The 23398-nt window shown below is 38.4% G+C and overlaps 1 protein-coding gene across 1 annotated transcript in view; it reads right to left on the reverse strand.

The window, feature by feature from the left end:
- The window catches only part of ANKFN1 (ankyrin repeat and fibronectin type III domain containing 1), a 59506-nt gene that overhangs the window by 18884 nt on the left and 17224 nt on the right, over nucleotides 1-23398 (reverse strand). Inside the window, exons 6-11 of the mRNA XM_021415283.1 lie at nucleotides 13209-13306; nucleotides 11963-12053; nucleotides 8476-8583; nucleotides 2297-2396; nucleotides 1000-1132; nucleotides 284-400 (exon numbers count right to left, since the gene is read on the reverse strand). Coding sequence (XP_021270958.1) covers nucleotides 284-400; nucleotides 1000-1132; nucleotides 2297-2396; nucleotides 8476-8583; nucleotides 11963-12053; nucleotides 13209-13306 — 647 coding nt within the window. The remainder of the gene's footprint in view (nucleotides 1-283; nucleotides 401-999; nucleotides 1133-2296; nucleotides 2397-8475; nucleotides 8584-11962; nucleotides 12054-13208; nucleotides 13307-23398) is intronic.

A 23398-nucleotide genomic window follows, 5' to 3' on the forward strand; every position in this document is an offset into this window, starting at 1 on the left:
CTTCATTCAAACAAAAGGTAGGGGAGTGAGGTCTGCATATACTTTTTCTGTAAGGATCGTGCCCACACCTTTATGAATTTATTCCTTTTCCACAAAAGTAAATATTTAAAGAAAGCAGTTGTCGTCCTACTAGAAATTTCACATTACTGTGAAGCACGTTCTTCACAAGTTTTACAATACATATTAAAACATTCTCCTAGAGAAATGTTGTAATAAAGTACAATTGCTACTGGAGGTTGGAAAGTCACAAAGCTAATAGCTGGAAACAGGGAATGCAACCAACCTGTAGCTGTGCTGCTGCAGAAAGCATCTTTTGCCTGGCTTGAAGTGTTGTTGATGAGGAGATGGATATAGACATATTCTGCCTCAGCCATCTGATATCATCCCACATACAAGACAACTGCAAAAAATATGTCTAGTTCAGTCAGTTTTTGTTCTCAGCATTTACAAAAGCAGAAACAAAAGTAAAAGCATTATGGACTTTGAAAAATCAGTAGACATTGCTCATCTTGAGCTTCTGCGGGTGGCAATAGTTGCCTAAATAAGCAGGAAACAGATATCAAATCACACAAATTATTCTGTAAACACAGTGCACCTATTTCAATCACTTTTTAGACTGAGTAAAACTGATTTATTATTTCTTAGGGAATAAAAGATAGTGTGAAGTTATCTTTAATGATGGCACAACTATTATACCATCTTCAAAACATCTAACTGCTTTTTTTAGGCTCTTCCTCTAAATATTCACAAAGCCTTTATGTTCCTAGTTAGCAATCACTGATGTAGGATCATACATTTCAGAGTTAATTGTGCTGTGGTCAGCGACTCGATCAGAATTTAGCCCATATAAATGCTGTGTGAAAACTACATTTTAACGTGAGCAAAAGGTGAACTACTCAATCATTTAGCATTTTAATGTGCTTAGAATGATCAGCTAAGGTTTCTTCATGGCTAGCAACATATTTCTAGAAGCAGTATATGGAATTAGGTTCCCGTTACCTTTGTGAACCACAGGAAATCCTGCGTAATCGAACTACTGTGAGAGTCATCGATTTCCACAATTGGAATCTGATCTTCATTGGTTACTAATAAATTGTCTTTGTAAAAAAATATAACAGATAAGTAGAGTCCCCTAGAGAAAAAAAGAATCATTGTCAAACAGCTTTCATGTCTATTAATATCTATGTCAAATTTTTGCTGCTGAATCATAGATTTTAAGTTCTGAGGAGGCAAAACAAATCATCTGATCCTAACTTTTGTGTTATGGATCATGCGACTTCAACTAGTGAATTCTGAAAAATATTTGGGAACACTCTCTCTTCAGATGATGCAAGACTACAAGAATTTAAGGAATTATGAATCTGTGCAAGCCACTGACATCAACTTTAGTAAGAGTTTTGCCAGAGTAAATAGTATACAATGGAGGGCTTATGCTCTCTAGAAATCAAAAATTCTACCAAAACTTTTTATCATTAATGGGCTTAGTTTTGCCCTCATTTACTTCAGAGTAAATCTGAAATAACTCAATTGAAATCAGTAGGGTTATTATGGATTTACATTAGTGTAATTGAGTGTAATTTGGCCAGCATATCTGCAAAACTGTTTATAGAGATCATTCCTTTCAATATTTACCCTTGCAATTAGTTGCATACATTAAGTAGTTGCCTTAGGGAATTTAAAGACTCTGGAGAACTCTTCTGAAAGAATCAAACTCTTATCAAAATACAAAGAAGAAAAAGCAAACGGAATACTCCTGGCAATGAAAGAAGAAATAATCCAGCCTAAGAAACTTTCATTTGCTAAAAAAAACTATCAAGGCAAAGAGTTGTTCGGGTCGTGCTGGGCTGCAAACCTAGCTAAAAACATTAGAGAATTCTTCATACGCTGCTTATGCCAATGAGATTTTAGTATCTATTAGAACATGTAATCTGAGCTCCATATTTTTCATTATGAATGAAATAAATTCCAGTTTCCTTATTGAGCAGCAGCAGAGGCTGCACTTAACAATTACTCAGTGACTGCACTGTTGTGTTTGCACACGATATTTTCCCATTACAACTCAAATCCATTTCCAGTAGTAACAGTCAAAGATCACTAATGATTTCAGTAGGAACTGGAGCATTATTTTCTTATCAGATGCATCAGCCTCACACGTATGTAACTTTATCAGGTTTATTCAGACCGATTGCTGTTTCACTGGAAGTAGAATTTGTGTACACCTATTTTTTAAGGTGCTGTTCACTATTACATAAAAGCAATAACTCAGAATGCTTGGGAGATAAAATGAATGACAGACCGTTTCAGAGTCTTCACAAACTTGTTTGATGAATGAAAAAGGTGCTTCAGGCTTCTAGAGACGGACTGCTTGCGACCAGTGTTCTGTAATTTGGAACTTTCTGAAATGGAAAATAGAAACAAAACCAAACACAGCACTTAAATTTCAGATAATAAATTGTAGAGAGCCTTTGTTGAATAATACTAATCATTCAGTGCCTCCCTTATTCCTTTCAACAGACAACGTTTGGAAACATGCTGATTTATAACACTTGCTTGTATTTTCTTTCTCTTAACAATATGGTTTGTCAAACAATTTCTGTAAGTGCATCAAACTCAGACTGGTGAAAGTGTTGTTTTGCACCTAGGACAAGTACAGTTTGAACCACATGTTCAGGGAGGATATGAATTTTACAATTGTTCTCAAAAACACAAGAGGAGAATCAAAGCACCAGTGAACATTGATGGATTTCATCATCCTACAACACATGTCCATGAGGCCTGCTTTGTGCCTACAAGGATCTCTGGACCAGCTCTCACACTAGAAGATCAGCCTCAGAATTCAAATATGCGCCCAATATCTTTGACAAAAAAACGGGGTTAAGTTCTATAGTGTATTGTTTTTCATTTTCATGGATTTGACTATGTCTTTCCTTCTCTGATATATGGTCTGAGATTTCTTTTAAGTCAAAGAAAAACCTTCCAGTAGGAGCTGAAGCTCTCAGACTCTATGAAACAGCTGTGTCTACCTGTACAAAGTAAGCAGTTTTCAGAAGGTGTGCCAACGTGGGGGTCAGCAAGGATTGTGTATTGATTTTGGTACTGTCAGAAGTTGTTGTCTACATAGGGCTTGTTAAAGTTTTAAACATCCATTCCTTTAGGGAAAAAAAAAAATCTTTAGGTATTTACTGTGATCTGAAGAGAAGGACAGAAAGAAAAATATAGCTGTGAAATTACTTCTCAGTCTTCTACGATCTGACTGTTTTCTTGTTTATTTGAATGAACTACAGATACCTATCCAGACTGGATTACCAAACATCTTGAGGAACAACCCTCTCCAGTGGGGAAAAGTGTGACTCATGAAAGACTTAACAAGAAAACTATTTGCTGCTAATCTGCCTGGTTAGGTGTTTCTGGAGTAACATATTTCCTACTTACCTCCAGTGCAAAATAGGTGTCTATCTGTGTCTCCCTAGCAAGTTCTAAGTTTGAACATTTAAAGAACGTCTACATTTGCTCTTGTCAAAACCCCATCTGTGAAAGCACTCAACATATTTTTAAATGATGAATAAATTTGCACTGTAATTTGCACATACAGAACTACAAAAAGAAGACACATTGTTAGCATAATTACTGCTTTGCTGAACAGCAAGTACAAAGAGAACAAGGATCTGTTGGGGGTGAAATCATAAAATTTAGAAGTATGAGACTTATTAGATCACCAAATCTGTTGTCTTCCTAGAGCTAACTTAGTCTGCATGGCATATTCTCCAACGCAGTGCTCTATTTAGTTTAAATAGACTCATCTTAATCCATGGCTGCTCCTTTGATGCAACTGATCTTTGATTTCTTTTCCTTTAGGAAAAATTCATTTGTTTTCCTATCCATATCTCCTCAGATCACTTTTATTTTACTCTGTGCTTTTTTTCCAGTATATCACAGTGATGTAAACCAAATGCTGCATGAGAACTCTTGCCTTACTGTTTCCTTTTTTCAAGGTTAAGACCAATTTAGAAATATAAATTTCATCCTATTTATGAAATTCTTATTTTTTTCTATACTTGCAATGGAAGGAATGGAAGTGGAAATTGCTAAAAGTGAAGCAACATGATTTTACATAACACACCCAGAGACTGTAGCATTACAATCAGAGGGCACATTACAAGGGAAATCTATGTTATTGTGCTATTCAGTGGTTTGGTCCACAGATTTTTCAAAGCCAACAGCCAAAATGTTATATATAATGTAATATAATGTAAAATTATATGGAGACTGTAAATTCTCCTATGTTGCTGTTTTCTTTTGTTTTATGTTATAGTATGTCCAGAAGCCAAAAAACATGGAACTGAGATTAGAGGATAATTTGGATCTACAGGGAATGGGACTTTAACAATGTTATTTAATTAACTAATAAATAACAGAGTAACCTTTATACAACAGCACCAGTAACAACAAACCAATGGATGCTAAGAAACAATACAACAGAGCTATGAGCTCTATTAATAGCTCAGGAGCAAATGTATGTTGGCCAAGATTAGAGAATTTCCAGTTAAAGGGTTTAGATCAGAAGCATTCACACTTGGACTGGACTAGGCAATTAACTCTATTTACCACATTAGCAGTTTTTCTTTTCTTAGGTAGGCTATATTTGTGTCTTCACAGTTCACTTAAATATGACAGATACTTGAAAGCAATGTAAGTTGGTTGTGAGAAATAAGAAAGTTGCATGCTCCCACTGCTAGCATGCATCTGGGGTTTCTGCTCTAGAGGAATGTCTGTTATGCCATGCCATTTTTCTGAGGAGTAAGATCATCTGGAATTCTTTGTCCTATCACTAGACAAGCGGGTGCCTCTCCTCAAGTGGGGCAGATGTGAAGTAAATGGCATTACCTCAGTGCAAAATTATCTGAGGAGAAATCCTAGCCCCACAGATCAGACGATGTGTGGGACAACTAAATATCATTAATGGTAACACTGAATAATGAAGCAAATTAGTAGAAGAGGAGCTAAATCCCATTGAAATCCTAGCAGAGGGCATAAAATGGGGTTTAGAGTTTTTACTAACAATGGATGAAAATGCATCAAATTACTGGAAACTTCCAGAAGAAAATCATACTCACTTTCAAGTTGCACAATTTCAGCAGTGCATACAACTGAGCCTGCAATAATGTGCAGAGAGGCAGAATACCATGCAGAAGTTAGAGGCATACATAGCCAGTATATACTTCAGTAGCTTAAGGCCTTTACAGACTCAGCTCAGGATGAGATGTCATTCAGAACTAAACTCTGTATCTCATGAAGAAACTATATTCATGTCAGTTATGTTACTGCGTGGTATATTTTGGAGTACAAAGGCAGGCTCAACGGTTGAGATTGTAACTTCTTAAATTTCCTATCTGAACTTCTCAGTCCGTGGCCAGGTTCTCCAGCCTGTTTTTGTGTATTCTCATTAAGATCTAAACTTTTAAAATGCCCCGTGGAATAAGTGATCATTCCCTTTGTTAAATGCAACGAAAATGTGATGCCAGATTGTGAATCAGATTATGATTAGAACATTTTTATTTCAGTGAACCTCTAGTAAAATACATGTCAACCAAATTTCAGAAAGAAAATATCTAGTAAGCATTTTACCAAAGAGCTGAGTTCCTTTCCTAATGAAGCATCACACAATTGCTTAATCCACTCAGAACTGCTTAGTAAGAATGATCTACAGGAAAAAAAAATACTTAAAAAATACATTTGAAGTGTTGCCAGAACACACAATTGTAGTAATTGGGTTATGATAGTCTGTAGCATGGTATTATGAAGACAAATGGATGACTGTTGTTTGTAATCATCAGGGTTTTCCAGAAGATTAAACATATGAAAGCAAAGCTTCCTAAGTAATTCCCTAAGAGATTTCAACATATCACAGAGCAGGTTCAAAAGCAACAGCTGATCTAATTCCAAAAGCTCTTAAACTCACTGTACGTTCCAATGTATTCTTCCTGGTATTTTTGTAAGCTTGTTTTCTTCAGGCCCTGAAACGCAAAGCATAGGGCAAAATGCAGGCTTCGGTGCAAAGCCTGAATGAACAGACGGGAGCAAGAGGTGTGTGGAATCTGGGCAATTTAACGCTCCCAGATCACTAGCGTAGAACCTTGTTCTTGTATCTCCTTTGCATTCTGAGGCTTTTACCCATATCAGCCGAATAATCTCAGCCATTTTAGATTGATCACCCTTTCCGCTTTTTTCACCTCCTTTGCACTCCTCCTCCGCTCTCCTTCAGCCATCCTGGGCAGCACACCTGGGCTATCCCACAGAGGGATCACTTCATGGAAAGCCAAGGGGACAAGGCTTCAGGTTTGAATCTGTCCCTGTCTTCACCTCACTTCAATTCACTGTGAATCAGTGGTTGTAAGCAGATTCAGTGGTATTCTTCAAATAGTTTCAAGCTATTTATTGACACTTCTAAAACAAATAAGGAAAACAGAAGCTATAATGAGAATTTACAATTAGAGGAATGTGGTAAAGAGAAGCATGGTAAGGACTGGTTAAATGCCAGGCCAGGTCCTGGGCTTATATATAAAAGCACATCCGTGCTGATTTCTGTCCATGACAGTTGAAACAGGCTTCTGTCTTACATGCACCAAATGGAAAAGTTTACTGGGGCTTTTCAGTCATTACCAACAACTTATCTCAGATCCTTGATCAATATTCTCAGATTTCACTGAGACTGACAAATAACAGAGTCAAATTAATGTCATAATTCTTGTTTTTTCTGCAATTATTTTGTCTTGATTTTTTAATATCGAATTCCTGAAATACAAGGGACTGACATACGTCAGATATTTAAGGTAAGTTTCAAAGGCTCTTCTCTTATGTTATAAACCTGATTCATATAGTAAATATAGTACTGCGTAACGTTAACGTTACAAGCAGTTCTGAGATTCTGATTTGGTTGGAGGCAGGGGTGTTGCTCAGTCTGATTGCACAGCATGGCACTGCCACATGTAAGTTCCCACATCCTCTTTCTGACACAGAAGACAATGTTCTGAGCTAAACAGATTCCCTATATTGTTGTTATTTATTATTTAAGCATAAAGAGCTCGGAAATCAGTAACAGAGTTGTTTGTGCTTTGCTTTGAGACTGGAGTTAATTTCTGAAGCGGTGGAATTTTACGAGAACCAGGTACTGGTGTCAAATTCTTAAAAGAAGGGATTTTCTGCATGTTTATAACTGCTGCTTTTCTGGGCTGGTATGTCAGTAAAACAATTGATTCTAAGAATATTCTCAGATGTTCCATCACTTATTCCCTGTTGACTATGAAGGTGGCCTGAAAGACCTGAGGAATGTACTAACTTCAGAAGAGAAACTGTACCATGGATAAAGACTTCTTGAATAGCATGAAAAGCTATGTAAGAGATGGAATACATCGTTTGTATTTTTACTAGCAAGGCCACCTGCAAATGATAACGTTTGCATGAATTTTAATTAGGGAAACAACATTTTCTTGCAATATCTCCTTTCCCTTTTCAAGCAACGTAGCTGAATACTTTTAGTTGCTATGGTGACAGTGGCTTGTGGCAGACTGTGGATCATCACGATTGTGACGTATTTGCACATAAAGAACAAAGGTCGCATCTTTCCATTTCATCCAGATGATTTGAGTCCTAAGTATTTCTAGGATTTTAAATCAGTTGATGCAGTTTGAAATAACAGTCATACTAAGTGATGAAAAATGAAAACTTCATGGTAGTTTGACTTTCCAGTTTAAAATAAGTTCCCTTGCAATGAAGCATTATTCCAGTTAGAAGTTTATTTTAAGAAAATAAATAGCACTTTTCAACAACCCGTATAGAGCAGGAGTTTTTATATATTCTTTAAAAAGAATGCCAAGCTGTTGCCTTGGCTCTTGAGCTATTAAAGGCACAGTCTGTTTCTCATGAATGAAGAGCAAAGAGCTGGCTGAGATTCGAACTCTCTCCCAGTTTTGATCCATTCTATTTGAAAATGTAGCAATCTTATCTTCCCACTGCATTGTGCAACTATTTTTCATTATAGATTGGCATCGCATCCAGTAGAGTACTTAGTGTCTTCCATTTGGAGGCAGCCAAGTCCCTTTTTTGATCCAAAACAGTTGTTAACTCTCTGAAGTATTTCTTTATATTAAAAAAATAAAAGAGAGATTCTTGAAACATTTTAGCAGAATCCTGCGTAAAACTTATTTGTAGGAAAAAACACATCAATAACTGCATCGGGTACAGCGAGAGGAAGGGCGTGTCTGTGCTTGTGTACGTTCTAGCTTTCAGATGTTTCCATCCAACTAATTTCAAGGGTTAAGAGCAAGATAGTAAGCTAAAGTGATTCCAGATGGGCCAATATTAATATCTTTCTTTTCCTGATGAATGAGAAGGTATGACCTAGTTAGAAAACTGCTAAAATTACAGGCGCCACAGAGGCTTCAGCTGGTGCCCTACCACACAGATATTTATCCTTACCTCTGCAATTATAATGCTGATGAGCTGCTCGAACCTGCTGAAGGAGACGTTCCAGGGCCTCAGTGTGTCCCCTGTGCCGAGGCTCTCTTCCACTGCAGTCTTTCCAGTCTATTGAACAAAGGAAATAAACAGAAATGAAACACAAAGTGGTAGGAGAAGGTTTTAAAATATTTTCTTGCCTCTGATATTTCTTGGCCGTAGCGGAGGCTGACATCTGGGCATGCAGGAAAATATGGCAGTTGTTTTAAGTCTGCTGTTGTTACTTGTACAATAAGCTTCCTCTGCTTTGTGCCAGCTACATAATTAATCATAAAGATGATGAACATAGAGCTCGCAATCAGCCCCCAGAAGCTCCTGCAGTGACTGACTAGACAATGGCTTTTTCTCTTCAGTACATAAATGGCTTCTTTTGCTGTAGCATCCGCACTGCGCTCAGCCTGTTCTGTGCTGACCCACTCCACACCTCGCTAAGATCACAGTCCTGCTCCTCCTGAGTTTTGCTGAGGCACCACGAGGCTAAATGACTTCCCCACAGTTATGTGAGAAACTGACTGCAAAGCAGAGAATGAACGTCCTCCTACAACCAGAGGTTTCTCTGTAGCTTCAGAAATACACTCTGAGGAAGAGCACTTCTGAAAACCTCCCAGCTCCGAGGCCTGAAGCAAAGCTGGCAATTCCTGCCCTGCTGCTGTCACTCTGCTCAGCGCTGCACTCATGAGGCAAGAAGCTGCGATTTCTGTCCCACATCCTCTGAACCTATAAGGGACTTTGTTTTCACTCTTATTTGCCATTAGCTGAAATCTCAATCTTGATTTTAAAAGGCAGACAACCCTCCCACAAACAAGAGGATGAAACTGTCAGAGAGGAGCTATTTGATTCCAGATTTGACTCTTTCTCACATTGTTATAATAAAAAATTATTACACCACAGTTTCCCGAATGAAAGTAATGGTGGATCAGGTTATTAGGAGATCTGTCTCCAAGGGAGACATGCTTCCATCTTGCAGGCAGAGGCCACATACGAATTCACGGCCACCAGCAAACAGTTTGCTCACTCACTAAATATACAGCTCTGCTTTCTACTGCAAGTTCAGTTAAGCATTCCTTCCAAAGGGCTCACTATGCCAGAGATATAAATATATATTTGCTACCATTTAGTATAGCAGCTAGAGTGGTGTTAAGCCTCATAAAGGGTGGGAAGAGAAGACAATTGCTATCCTGATAGCCTGTGGGCAGTTATAACAGCTGCAGGGTGGCTATCCTGCATGATGTAAGCTTTTGCAGAGATCAAGAGCCAGCTGCATTTATAACTCATGTTGGGAGGTCAGTTCTCAGATCTCCTTTGGCAGCCAAGAGGAACCAAATGGAATTCAGCAATACCAAAGTGCTCCGGGTCATCAGAACAGGAAGGTTTAGAACAACCTCGTGGTTTTTTGTCTAGGTGGTTCTCAAACTTCCTGATGCTCCAGACTGCTGGCTGCCTTCAAAATGACACGGAAATCAGACCAGCTTCCCACACTGTCCATGAATCCCACGCCAGTCAATAAGCCTAGAAATGTTACTATCTACTGTGGCTTCACAGAGCAGCTGCAGAAGGCCAGCCACAGCTTTCCATACTGTTACTGTTTGGAAGGGGGAAACAGGACAGTAGCAAGCACTCACTCATGCTGCAAGGATGATTCTCTGAGGATATCGCTGACTTTTGATGCTCTAGGATTGGACTAGATCCAGATTAGCCCTGGAGCTTTCACTTACCTAGCATATTCTAGCTGCCATTGCAAACAACTTTGTACTGAATTTATTCACACTGAATTTTTACCTTAAGGCCATATTCCTTAATATAACACTGCTGTAATTTCAGGTTGCTGCTTTCTTGCCAAGCACAAGTCTGCTAGCTTTCAAAACTAATGGTGAAGGCAGCCGCATGGATGAAGTTCTGCCCTCGGTAACTGCACCAGTATCTTGTCTCTCAAGCTAAAATTCTGATATTAATATTACTTAATGCAAAGATTTTACACTTAGGCTGTGTGTATCTCACTTGCTGGAAAGCTTGAGCATGTGTCACTAGGGGTACTCGATAGAAATACGGCATTTTTGCCAGCTAGCTATATGCAGTGAGCTGAGCCCGTCCAATGCTGCCGTGTTCACCAGCAAAGAGAGCACACATACATAGCCACATCCACTGAGATCTGAAGCAAAACTTGCCTCACATCCCAAAGCTTTGGAGCTGTCACGTACTGTCAGAAGGTTAATAACAGTGGACAAAAAATAGGGAAGATAATGCAATGTACTCAAAGCAAATGTCTGTATCACACACAGCTACAGCCTGAGATACAACCAGTGTTGCCAGGGGTGCCCTGTTCTTAGCGGTTATTTAGCTGAATAACTGCCAGCTACTGCAGAGGAGTCTTGTTTCTCAATTTATGTAAGTTCTAGATTTGTGGGGCCAAATCCGGTGTACTTACCCCCGAGTATAGTCAAGGTAATTGCATGTCACTAAATTATTCAATACACTCCATAGCAGTGAGTTATCCACATAACCCAGAGTAGAATTTTCTGCCATTATTGTAGCACATTTTTGTTTGCAAACAGAATATTTCTTTAGCCTAGGCTAGGCCCAGGCTTTACTCTGTGGTAAACAAGAGCAAAACTGTAGCAAAATAGGACAGTGATACTGCAACAGCTTTGATTATCCCACACTCTCTATTACCACCATTGCTTAATTTTCTCACATTAGCATTCAAGGTTATTAAATTGTTACATCAGCCTAATAAAAACAAGTGCTAATGCAATAAAATGAAAAGTCCCTCTTTACTGCACTAATCAATACAAGGGAAGCTGTAATATACCAAGCCAGTTCAGCAATGAACACTAAGTCTGGAAAAGTGACTAACAATAGAATGTGACTATCGTAGATTAGTAGCCACAAATGAAAATTTGCACTGAGTCTGAGAAAACCTGTCACAAGTCTGAAACAGAAGAAAGGCTTTTGGACATGTCTGGAACATTTTAGTGCTTAAGGGCTAGATCCTACCAACATATGTGACATACTACAGTATTTTACGTACTGCATGCATCCCACAACTCCACCAAGTTCAGAACTGAGAACTACAAGAATGGTTCACTGAATTGAATCTATAACACAACAAGTCAGAATACAAAATTACATACTACATGTGTAAGAATTTTGGTTCTAGTAGTTCAAATTTAAGTTTTGATCCATTCATGTGCTGACAAACAAAGCTCCATATAGCAGAACTCTATTAAAAGAGATGAAGGTCAAAAGATAAACAAAATAAATATACAAATATTATATATCTTTTTTGTTGGGGAGAAGAAGTTGAGTTTTATTTATTTCCCTCCTAAATGGCACAGTAATTAAATCACGAACTCTGGCATACTTGTTGTCTTCTTTTCGTTGAAGAGGAAGAAATTCTGAAAAAGCAACATGAATCATCAAACTGGGAGTGGATACAAGCTTGACCTACTTGAGGGAGAAGCATACGCAGGAGTAGATCTTCGTGGAGGTCCCCATCCTCTCATATTGTATGCCGAAACATGAATGTAATACCTCTGGCCCTGCAAAAGGCAACAACTGGAATCAAAACTCGCACTTCACTTCAAGTCATGGCTGTAATAGCTGGAGAGTAGCCCCTTCAAAACTGCTTTCTTAGAAAATCTCTTAAATAGCTTTCAGGGATCTCAACTGGTGCACCATGAACTACTGAAAGATTGCACAAAGATTACAGGGCAGGTGATTTGCAGAGGGTAAACAGAACATATCAATTATGATTGACAAATTGTGATCTCTTCTACCAAAGCAGTGCTCTGGGAACTCTTAGAATCAGACTTCAAGAATGAAAAATCCCATTTCTCCTGTAGTATTAGTCTTGCTATGAGCACAGTAACTGAAGAAGCTCTGCTTGGCTATCACTGAAAGCAGTCAGACCCTTATCATGTATTTTGATGCATAAATCTAGGCCAACAGAAAGCGTTTCCGAAAGTTTAGCTTTTTGTTTACAGATGTTAAATACTTTGGAGATTATAGACAAACAGACCTTAATCACTGCTCTTAATGTGTGCCTAAGAAATGGACTGTGCAAGCTTGCTTGATTTTAACTTAAGACCATTTACTTTGTTTTGTTGTTGGAAAATAAAAAACAGAGGAAATGCATATCATGGCTCCTTGTGAATCCAAATTTGCTTGCACAAATGGTGCTGAACAGCCAGTAGGAAGAAGGTGTTCAGGCACATGGTCAAAACTATTCTGCTTAAGAATACACGTCAATATTCTCATTCGCTGACCCAGTTCTTAGCAATGTAAAACATGCATATGAAAATAAAACAAAAATGAAAATGACTGCCATTAACTGAAATAAGTAGAAGAGCAGTTATTTTAGTTATCTGTCATCAGAGTCAGGACTAGAACTTTCATGAGCCTTTGATCTGCACTAAGATTATCCTGTGATCCAGAAAACAGCGGCTTTCATTCCAGTCTTTTTGGCTCTGTCCTAAGCATGCCAACTTATAAAACAGTTCATGCTGTCTGTCTGTCTGTTCCTTTGTGAATTTCTGATCATGGATACCAGACATATTATGCTTAATGACTGGAACTTGTTAGAAGCAAGGCACTCTGCAGTTGTTACCAACAGCCAAGGATGCAAATTATCAGTGTCTTTTTATCACTGGGGCAGCAGGGGGCATCAAGATCTAAATGAATCATTTGGCACTTACTGTTCTGAGACCTGTGATGGTGCACCTCAAAGACTGAAGATTATCCATAATTATCTCACCAACCAAAGGAGAAAAGTCTTCTGAACAACTCCATTCCACTAGGAAACAAACAGCAGAAGAAAACTCAATCAGATAACAGTCCAAGAAAAGGAATAAAAGTACTGCACAGGTTAACTTTTCTCCTAGCATTTACCATTCCACGTGGATACTAAAAGTCACGTTTAGCAATAATGTTTAGGAAAACTTTACACAGTAATTAAATTATAACTCTGTGTATGAGAGAGAAAAGCAAAAGATTGCTCAAAAGCTTTTCAGGAAAGAATGCTTAAAAGTACTCTGTGATACAAATTACATTCAATCAACATTTGCTCTCAGTTAAACAATTTCCTTTTAAAGAAAGGGAAGCAGTGGAAAAGAGTAGGTAAAGGATTTGGACCTGCTAATTCCATTAGGCAGTTTATATATCCAAACCAACAAAAAGTGCTGTTTTGCAATTGTGTCTGCATACATAGGCATAGGAAGAGAGTCCTTTGGGCTCCACAGGACCACAAAACTCCAGTCACCTAGTCCTGGCAACTCTCTATAGAAATATCCTCCTTGGACCAGATCCAGCACTCACAAGAGTCTCTTCATTGATTTCAGTGGGCTCTGGCTGCCTTGTCCAAGCCTGGTTCTGCTGTGGTCATTGAAATTACAGAGCTCCACAAGGGCCTATTAAATTTTATCCACTTTTGAAGTGAATTAAGTGGTGCTGGGCTGGCACATCCCTCCCAACCTGTCCTACAGCCTGAATCACAAGGGGTACCTTCACCAAAGCGTACCCATCAATTTGTACCAACTGCTCCTATTCCTACTTAAGGCGTATGAAATCAGCATTCCTGGTGTATTCTTCCTTATTCCTTGCAAAAATGAACGCAAGAAATGAAAAGTGGATGCTGACCATGAAAAACTACCACATGGTTTTAGAAAAAGGATATGTGCAAAAGGGAAACTGATGGCTGTAGATAAGAAAGCAACCTATTAAACTATAGGTTAGTAATGACAAGCACCGTGATAAGAGTTAAGGTTCGTTCCAGAGTTGTACCTCTGGGCTTTAGTAAGTTGTATCTTCAGGTATCTTTCGGGAAAACCTACCAAAAACAGTAAATGCATCTCTAGATAACAACAGGGGAAAATCCCATTAATTTTCTGGATTTACAACTAAGCAGAAAATTCTACCAAAATATTTTCCCTTAAGATTCAAAAACTAGGATTCAACAATTTAAAGGCTATCAGAAAGTATAGGTATTTTAATTTCAGCATGTGGACGTTTTATCTTCTCACTGTGTCATACTGGCATTTTCACATTAAAGAACAGATATTTTTGCTCAGCATGTACATCATTTAACTGCTGACAAGTTTTTCTAGAGTAGCCAAGTATCAACGCACAAGAAATTTTTCCTTTCTCTTCCAAGCCAGTCCTTTCCTTTGACTGCCATTTGTGAATGCATAGCACGCTCGGCAACGTTTTTTATTTGCTGAAATGAAAAGGATATTGGTTTTGTCTACCGTATCTGAACTTTATAGTGTATATTTTTCTAACTCTCCTTGGGTTTTAAATATCTAATTACTGCCAACCTTAATGGGAGCTATCTCTGTACATTAGTTTGAAAATGTAGAGACTGTTACTTTACCATGTTGTAGGTTTTTGTTGACGATTTAATTACAGTAGTGCTTGTAAGTGCCATTAAACTTGATGGCATGTCAGAGTTTCCATTATAAACCATGATTTTTCAGGGTTTATAACTCTGCTATATTAAATCATTGAGGACATTGTGTACATGCTGCAGACTTAGACATTCTCTATTTTCCAGAGGGATAAATGAGATAAGCCCTTCCTGAATTGTGGAACATGTTACTAACAGACGTGCAGTCACTTCAGATGCCATTTTTCTCCTTGAAGGTTCATGTAAATCAAGACAGTGTCACTCAAGACAGATTCTGCCAGCAAATCCTGTCTTCACTGAAATCCCAGGCATGACAGGGTGTTTCTCAGCATGAGGGGCAGTGGTAAGGTTATGCTTTAGCACAAAACAAAAGCCACAGGTGAAATAAGCAGCTTTAAATTCCCTTGGAGTTTCTCCAATTTTTAGCTGTTCTATGGAGCAGAGAGTACTCAGACATAAACTAGTTCTTCAAGAGGCACAGTTATTTTTGGGGCAACTTTCACAAAGCACTGCAGCCATTTACTTGACGTAGCTCTCCTTCTCAAACCTTCCACTTTTATTCTGTCCTTTAGAAAAATGCTTGTAATATTTAGAAGGCATAATGCCCTTTCTGAAGAGTAACTGACTGCCTTAACCTAAGTGGGAGTGCCAGTGTCGTCCTGAGGTCCCAGTGAGGACAGCGTGTCCCCCTGAGCCAGGCTGCAAGGTCTGTGCTCCCTTGTGCTTTTCCACACACAGCCAAGTAACACCGGCATTTTGCACTTATTTTTGCAGCTCACTCCTTGGTGGCTGAAATTGCAAACATGTCATTAAGAATATATTAGCTCGTGGAGCGGGTTACGGTTATCACCATGATTGAGAAGCCTCTTTTTAGAGGATATTTACCTAACAAGATGACGGATACAACATCACTCAGAATTAAAATTTCAAATCTAAATATTTTAAAACTTTACATTAGGAAAGAGCCCTGCCTCCAGTTTCAGTAGAAGTTTCTGTAAATGAAAAAAACCATATTTTTAAGAACTCTGCTGGAATAGTGCCTTCTTTTTCGCCTTGTTTCGAAGTGCTACTGAAAACACAGCAGTATTTGACCAGATTAAAATTTTTAAACCTTTGGACACATTGAAGCATTGTTATTTTTGACAGCACGTCATCCTCTGACTCATGACATCATGATAAAGGCCACTGTTTCTCGCATATTCTGGTTAAGCAGAATAATGCAGAGCTACACACCCCTGGTCTCACCCTTGTCATGGACCAGGATCTAAAAACCATGCAACTTTGTGCATGAGCAACCCAGCATGGAGACACTGCTAAAGCCTTGCCTACTTTCCAAGAGAGAAAGTGCTGGAAGAGGCTGTTCTGGTAGTAAACAAAAAATAACATCTGTGTAACTAAAGTACTTGGTACTTTAAGAAAGAACAAAAGGCTGGCTACCCTCAGCACTTTAAAAGTTCAATATAAAAATACATAAGCATAAAAACCTGAAGGTGAAGAGGGTCCTTTATAAGAGCCCAGGAACAAGAGCTGGTCTTGTAGACTGTACCAACTGTGCTGTAAAGGACCCGAAAGCTGTTGGGTGAATTAAGGATGGAGCATGTTCCAGTCCTGTTCTGAACACCCCAAAGGCCTGCTTTGTCGTGCACGCTGAATGTCTTCGCTGTTGCGGCTTTCCATCTGACACTTCACGTTATGTCAGAGCAGGCTTTTTTTGTGTGTTTAATATATTGGTGACTATGTGTTTTAATGAAGGTGCCCTGTATTCCAGAGCTAGCGAATGCACGATGTGTTGCTGCGGTCGCCAAGATAAGTAGTAATTTTTAAATAAACAGCAGTATAAACAGTTACATAAAACTCATGTAAATTGCTGGCACATAATTTTAGACTGGCTTAAGTTATGTAACCTACTTGTGGCCAAGTTGTGTGTGCTTTTTTTTTTTTTTTTTCTTTTTTAATACTCAATTCATGCACTTTAAAATAAAGGGACAAGTTTATTTTCACCTGTTTCTTTTCTATTCAGTATATTCCTGTTATACTGAGTATTCCTTAAACAGCTCATCAGAAAGACTGACAGACAGATAAGGGAAAAAGTGAAGGTGCAAAACACCTCCCAGCCCTTTTGTAGAGTCATTCAGGAAAACACCTTCTCCCTGCTAAAGTAAATAGCCCAAGCCACTGTAGAATTTGTCACTTCTCTTGGCATTTATTTTGCTTGCCCTTAAATTATTCACTGAATTGCTGAGTAGATTAATTAGACCCAGGGACATGGCTTAGGCTGTTAAGCTGATAGGGTCTACTGAATAGTGTACTGAGCTGAAATTCTGGTTTTTACTCTTGCATTTACTACTGACTTGCTGTGACTTTTGGGAAGGCATTGTGCCCCTATGACTTTTAACCCAGGCTCTTAATGCAGCAAGGATTCTCTCTCCTTCCCTTCCTCCCTGCGTCCAGGGCCCAGGCTGTAGGACGCTCTGATCCTAGCTTGTGTTCCCAAGGGCCTCTAAACAAATAATTGCATTGTTCAACAGCTTCCTTTGAAATGTAAAACTGAAGGAGAGCCCTAATGCCAGAAATCCCTTCATGTCATCTTTCGTTGCCTGCTGATCTTTATAAAGTAATTATAACAATTTACACTTACAACGTCTTAGCTAGTTGTGGCAACAAGGCAGTCAGGAGGAACTGATTTACTGGTGTACAAAGCATTACCAGCTCAGACAGAGAACAATATTCTTGATTTTTTCACATTTTATGTGTTTAGTCAGTTCCTCTTAGCTGCATTAAGCTAGCCTTTCCAGGTTTAATTTCAAAAAGAACCCAATTTTTGCAGACTTGGGTTCAGGCTTTCTTTATGCCTCTCATGTTGTGTGAATTTCTGCAAAGAATGAGAGCAGAAAGACAAGTTATACCAACTGTACAGAGTACTCGCAGAGATCTCATAGTACTTCCACTAGGAAAAAAGAAAAGTTTGGCACTGAGGAGTTTGTGTTCCCATGGATCTGTTTTTTTGCACGAAGGGTGCAGCCATCCACTAATGCACATTCAATTACAGCATCTGAAATAGGTAGAATACTGTTTGGTTAGAGTGTAGGGAGGGACAATACTGGTTAGAAAGCTACAGTGCAACTCGGCACTGTGATAACAACCAAGATTTGTGTCTCAGCCTTCCTATGACCAACAAAGCCCACTTTGGCTGTGGAAAAAAAAAGTGGGAGAAAATACTCACTAGAGCTGTGAAAAGGGACTGGAGAATAAATGGGGTTCTTATGCAAAGGCTTCATGTCCTAGGAAGGCATAGCAGGCTCGGCTCTGATCTTACGAATTTCCACTCCCAGTGGATAGGTTCCACTCATGTAATCTGTGTAACCAAAGCCAGTGGGGAGGTTTATGAAAGTAAGGACAACTCTCTTGTGTGAAGCATGCATGGCTTAGGTTCAGCTTCTTCCCAAACCATAATACATTAAAATCTAATTAATAATGATTGGTTGGGCAAATGCAAACAAAAAAGTAATCTATCAAAATGTACAAGACAAACTGGAACACTGCATAGCACTGTTAACAAAGAACATAAATACACAAACCCTAATTCAATTAATCTGCTTAATGGGATTGCACTGCTTTTCTTCTGGTCCTCCTGTAATATATTTTTAAAGAGGGACATTGTTGAATAGATGTTAATTACTCATATTTATGGCTATTATTTCTTTATAAACTAATCCCTACATTAATTTAAAGATCATTCACCTCTCCCTAGCACTAAAGCCAGGTGTCACTGGCAAAACAGTCTTGTTTTTACTTAATTTATCGCCAATTAATCTAATCACCAATTCAGATTGAGAAGAGAGAAAACATAAACAATTAAACACTTAACACATACCCTCCTCCTTTCCTAGTCTCAACTTCCCTTGTTTCTACCAGAGGGTTACTCTCAGCAGTGGGGTTCTCCATTGGTTTTGGAGCAGGCTGGGCCAGCTGTGACCAGCACCCCCCAGACCCAGGACCTTGGCTACAGTAACCTGCCAATATAGGCCCAACACAGCACTCAGGCAAGAGCTAAGCGAGCGCTTGTGTGTGAGCTAATTGGGTGCTCAGACGTGACATAATAGAGTGCTCATGCAAAAACTGTGTGTTCATGTGTGAGCTAATTGGGCACTCATGCATGAAAACTACATACCCTGTAATTTATGTTCAGCACACAAGATAAGAGCTTGAAGCGGATCCAAAGACCCGATTCCAAATTTATATTTGTTTATCAGTTCTGTGGGCCCAATTTAACCACTAGAGTAGTATCAAATCCTTGTTGGAGAGGCAAAATGACTATGTTTTCAGTCTTTGTAAATTAATCAGAAAAGTCCATGAAGGACCAGAGAAGACTTCAGACAAATAGTGAGCAAAAACACAAAGTCATGGTCCTGTGAAAACATTATTTTAAATTACCTATCTTATTAGAAGTTGATGCCGTTAAGTCTCTAGCAAGGAAGTATTTCCAAACCCCTGGATCAAAAGATCAGGGAACTTCCTTCAAGAAAGAAGCTGAAGGTCTTGAGTTCCAGTCCTGTCACACTATAAGAAATTCACCTCTTCTATGCCTGACTTATAAACTGGAAGCTGGTACACTTAGCCATGAGCAAATCATTGTTAAAATTACTTATTAATGCTAGTAAATCAAAGCAAGTATAAAAAATAAAGCAACGTCTAAAATTCAGCAACATCATGATATAAGCCTTTTTCTTAGACACCAACGATAGACAAAACCAGAGCCTGTATGTCTGGGTTTTCTCATAGCCATTCACCTTGAGCTGTTGCTTAAAATCTTTATGTAACAGAAAGCAGAAAGAATGCTTAAATTGAGTAATTGGTGTCTGATCAACTACAGTAGTTAAATACATCATCACTTAATATGTAATTCATGTTCAAAGGTGCTTTTAAATGCATAGCAAACTTAACATAAAAGAACATTTTTTTTCAGTCCAACACATACTACAGACCTTAACAGAAGCTAGAAATAGAAAGGTTTGTTCTAACATTTATACATTTCTATACTTGCTAGGCATAAAAATAGAAGTTGAATTGCACAGTTCTGTTAGCTACCAAAATGTAATGTGCAAATAAAGTGCCCAGGAGACCTAATAAAATGCCATAAATGAACTACTGTAAAAAATATCAGACCACACCTATTCAGCAGGATAAATTCAAATATCTTACAAAGGAAAGTATTCTCTCTTTACATTTTATGGAGCAAGAACCATTCTGGGGAAAGAAAGAAGGAGTTTCAAAATATACAAAGAAACTTTGAATAATAAGTGAAAAGGGTTTCAAGATCAAATCAAATGCAGAATACTACTTAATTCCACTATAAACTGGAGCAGGATCAAGCAGTGACGTACCATCAAGTGTACAAAGATCGATACGTATTAATGTTAACGCACCATTTTCATACCTAAGATTCACTTCTGCAAGTATTCATTTCCACAACCAGGATTCTTCTAGAAATCAAACAAAGCACAAGCTTGCTGCTTTCTGTTCTGATACTGCTATGAGAATGGTCAGCTGCCACCAAAGTGGGAAAAAAGTTGGAGATTTTGTATGTATATATGCACTTCAGTCTTTGTGTAAACTGTATTAGACCAGCCAAGTCTGTCTGGAGCCAAATCCATGTGGCAGTACTGGATGGATCACTGCAGGAAGCCTGCTATGGAACAATACCAAACTCGATCAAACATTGCTGCTGATAGACAACTCACAAAACATACAGTGTATACCTGTTTGTAAGTGTTTACAGGGACAGAGGCCCACACAAACTGATAAGATCATTTGGTTGTGAAGATATTACTTTTGAAAGTAAAACATATGGAATCACACAAAAATCACAGATCGTTTGTGTACAGCCTTTGAGGTTTTTCACACCAAAATGTTCAGTGAAAGACTTCCACTGACATAGTGAGATATCAGTCGAGAATCTCAAATGCTGATTTTTTTGAATTACAGAACACATATCCTACAGGCCTAACTCGGCAAAATGCCTCATGCCATGATCTCAGAGCTGACCCTTAACGAAAGGTGGCTCAGAATCCGTTGGTTGAGACTCCCAGTGAGAAGAGCAAGTTGCACCAGTCTCTCCTGGATAAAGCTATGTGCTTATAACCAGCACACTTCATGTGGCCATCCTAAGGCAACATACTGAGGCTATAGCATATCTAACTAGGACTGAACCATTGATTTAAAGACAATTTACATAAATCACTCTAATAAAAAAAAATTCTGAAATGAGCCACAAATTGCCGTGGAGGAAAGAAGGCAGGGAGATATTTCTTGTCAAAATTTAAGTAAGACGTAACTTCCTCTTTCCTGATCTAGTTGCCCACCTCTTTACTTTTTTTAAAGAGCTACACTGACATAGAAAATAAAAAGATCTTCTTTCCATCCAACAGAAATCCTAGAAGGCAGCTGGGCAATCCTAACCAAAATGAAATATTCTGTTAAAGTAACTAAATAAAAAGGTAACAAAAGGCTAAAGTGGGCTAGACAGCTTAGCAACACTATCTGGAAAATAACTTGGCATCCAAGTCCCCACCTACATCCATGGAGAAGATCAGCTCTGTTTGCTACATCAAACATGGCTCAGATTTTTTCTCTCTTCCTCTCTTTTCAAATATAAATAGTTCCCGTCTCTTAAATAAATCAGCTCAACTTTGGTTATACAAGCTCTTTCTTTTTTTTTTTTGCTCCAAAAAGGGATATAGATGTTTGTTGAAAAATTGTAAATAAAATATAAATGGAGATTTTCAGTTGCATAGTGGTCCTTCCAAGTAGGTGATATTCAGCACTGTGTTCATTTTTCTTCCTTATTCTATACCTGGGGATAAGTGCACAACTATGTCAACTTCTGATGGAAAATTCATGAAAAAATGATACGCAAAAAGACAGGGTTAACGTCGACTTATTCATTGCAAAAGCAAAATAAGTATCAGGTTTAAAATGCACAGAAAATAACTACAATAAAATTACTCGTCAATGTCCTTTGTTCTTTTAAACAAATGGATTTCTATATGTACATGCACTGTGTGGAATCTGTGAAACCTAGAAATGCTAATTAGTGAAAGACAGCAGGTCTTATAAGTCCTACCAAGCATTTACTTCTCAGCTCCACATGAGCTGTTCCTAGGAGACAAGTAGTACCTACGTGGATTTTGTTGCTGCTGAGACTTTCTACAACAAGATGGTGACTGTCGTGTAGCTCTAAAACATATAAAAAGGTTCACTCTTGCTTCAAACTGTGGTGTTATTTGGTGTAATAGAGCAGAACGTTTTGATTGCGTTTACAGAGATGTAAAACTAAAGTAGGTTGTAAGTACTTCCATGATGGGATGTGAAATTTGGCTTTAGGGCACGATTAGCCAAGGGTTTGGGTTTTCTTCCCAAATTATGGTGATGCTTCACATCCTTCCTAAAACTGGCTGGGGTGAGGTGTCTCTGGCTTCGAATCTTTCTCTAGCACAGAGCAGATTATTACTATTATTATTGATTTATGGCATGCCTGTCTGCTTCCAGCCTCAAAACACTTTACTAAGTTACAATATACATAGGAATCATTTCACATCAGCCACCACCACGTTGTAGCCTTCTCTGGAGGGAAACTGAAGGAAGCCATTAGGATGGTGCCTGCAACATTAAACAACAATCCAGGAGAGGAAGTAGAGAATACTCTGGCTCCTTAAAGCAATGGCTCAACAGAATGCAGTCGCTGAACTGCCATCCAGCTGGGACACCAAAGTCAATACTCATTCACTGTGTGTGGTTAAAATTAAATCTCCTAATGAAGTGAGATGGTTTTAGTGGTTAGAGAGTGAGTGCAAAGTATTATTCTCCTGTATTATTATTTGTAAGTTATACAGCTAACAAGGGAAAAGATCGCACACAGGAAAATAGCAGACAGTTAGATAATGTTCCAAGTCTAGTTTCTAAATGATATTTGAGCAAGTAAAGCTTTGGAAAAATATGTTAAAAAAAAAAGATGACACAGAAGAAAAGGAATTGGCAGCTTCTCAGTGTTTTTAGGGAACAAAACTAGACTGAACATAAGTGATGTCAGTTATATCCTCTGTAATTCAGATCCATATAAAAGAACGTTATTAGCTTCTGTAAATGAGCAGGTATTCCCTATACACTGCTACAAATGCTCCTGATCTTTTATTAGAAAAAGAAATGGTAAAGTATTGAGGAAAAGAAAACCTAACAGCTTACTTTTGTCCCTGAATCAGTAGAATACTTAGATGGTTTTCTGGGTAGAAGATTTATACATCTGACTGAGAAGATGCTCAGACAATGTTATCAAGATCTGCTTTCAGCTAATTGCTAACTGGTTCTAATCAGTCTTACAAGTGATCATTTGAATGGTTGTTGTTTCTTTTTTACAGCCCCTAAAACTAGCACAAAGAATCTCACTCTGTAATGTAATAAACAATTCTACAACCAGTGCTTAATTAA

The sequence above is a fragment of the Numida meleagris genome, chromosome 17 (assembly GCF_002078875.1).
Source record: "Numida meleagris isolate 19003 breed g44 Domestic line chromosome 17, NumMel1.0, whole genome shotgun sequence".
Lineage (NCBI taxonomy): Eukaryota > Metazoa > Chordata > Aves > Galliformes > Numididae > Numida > Numida meleagris.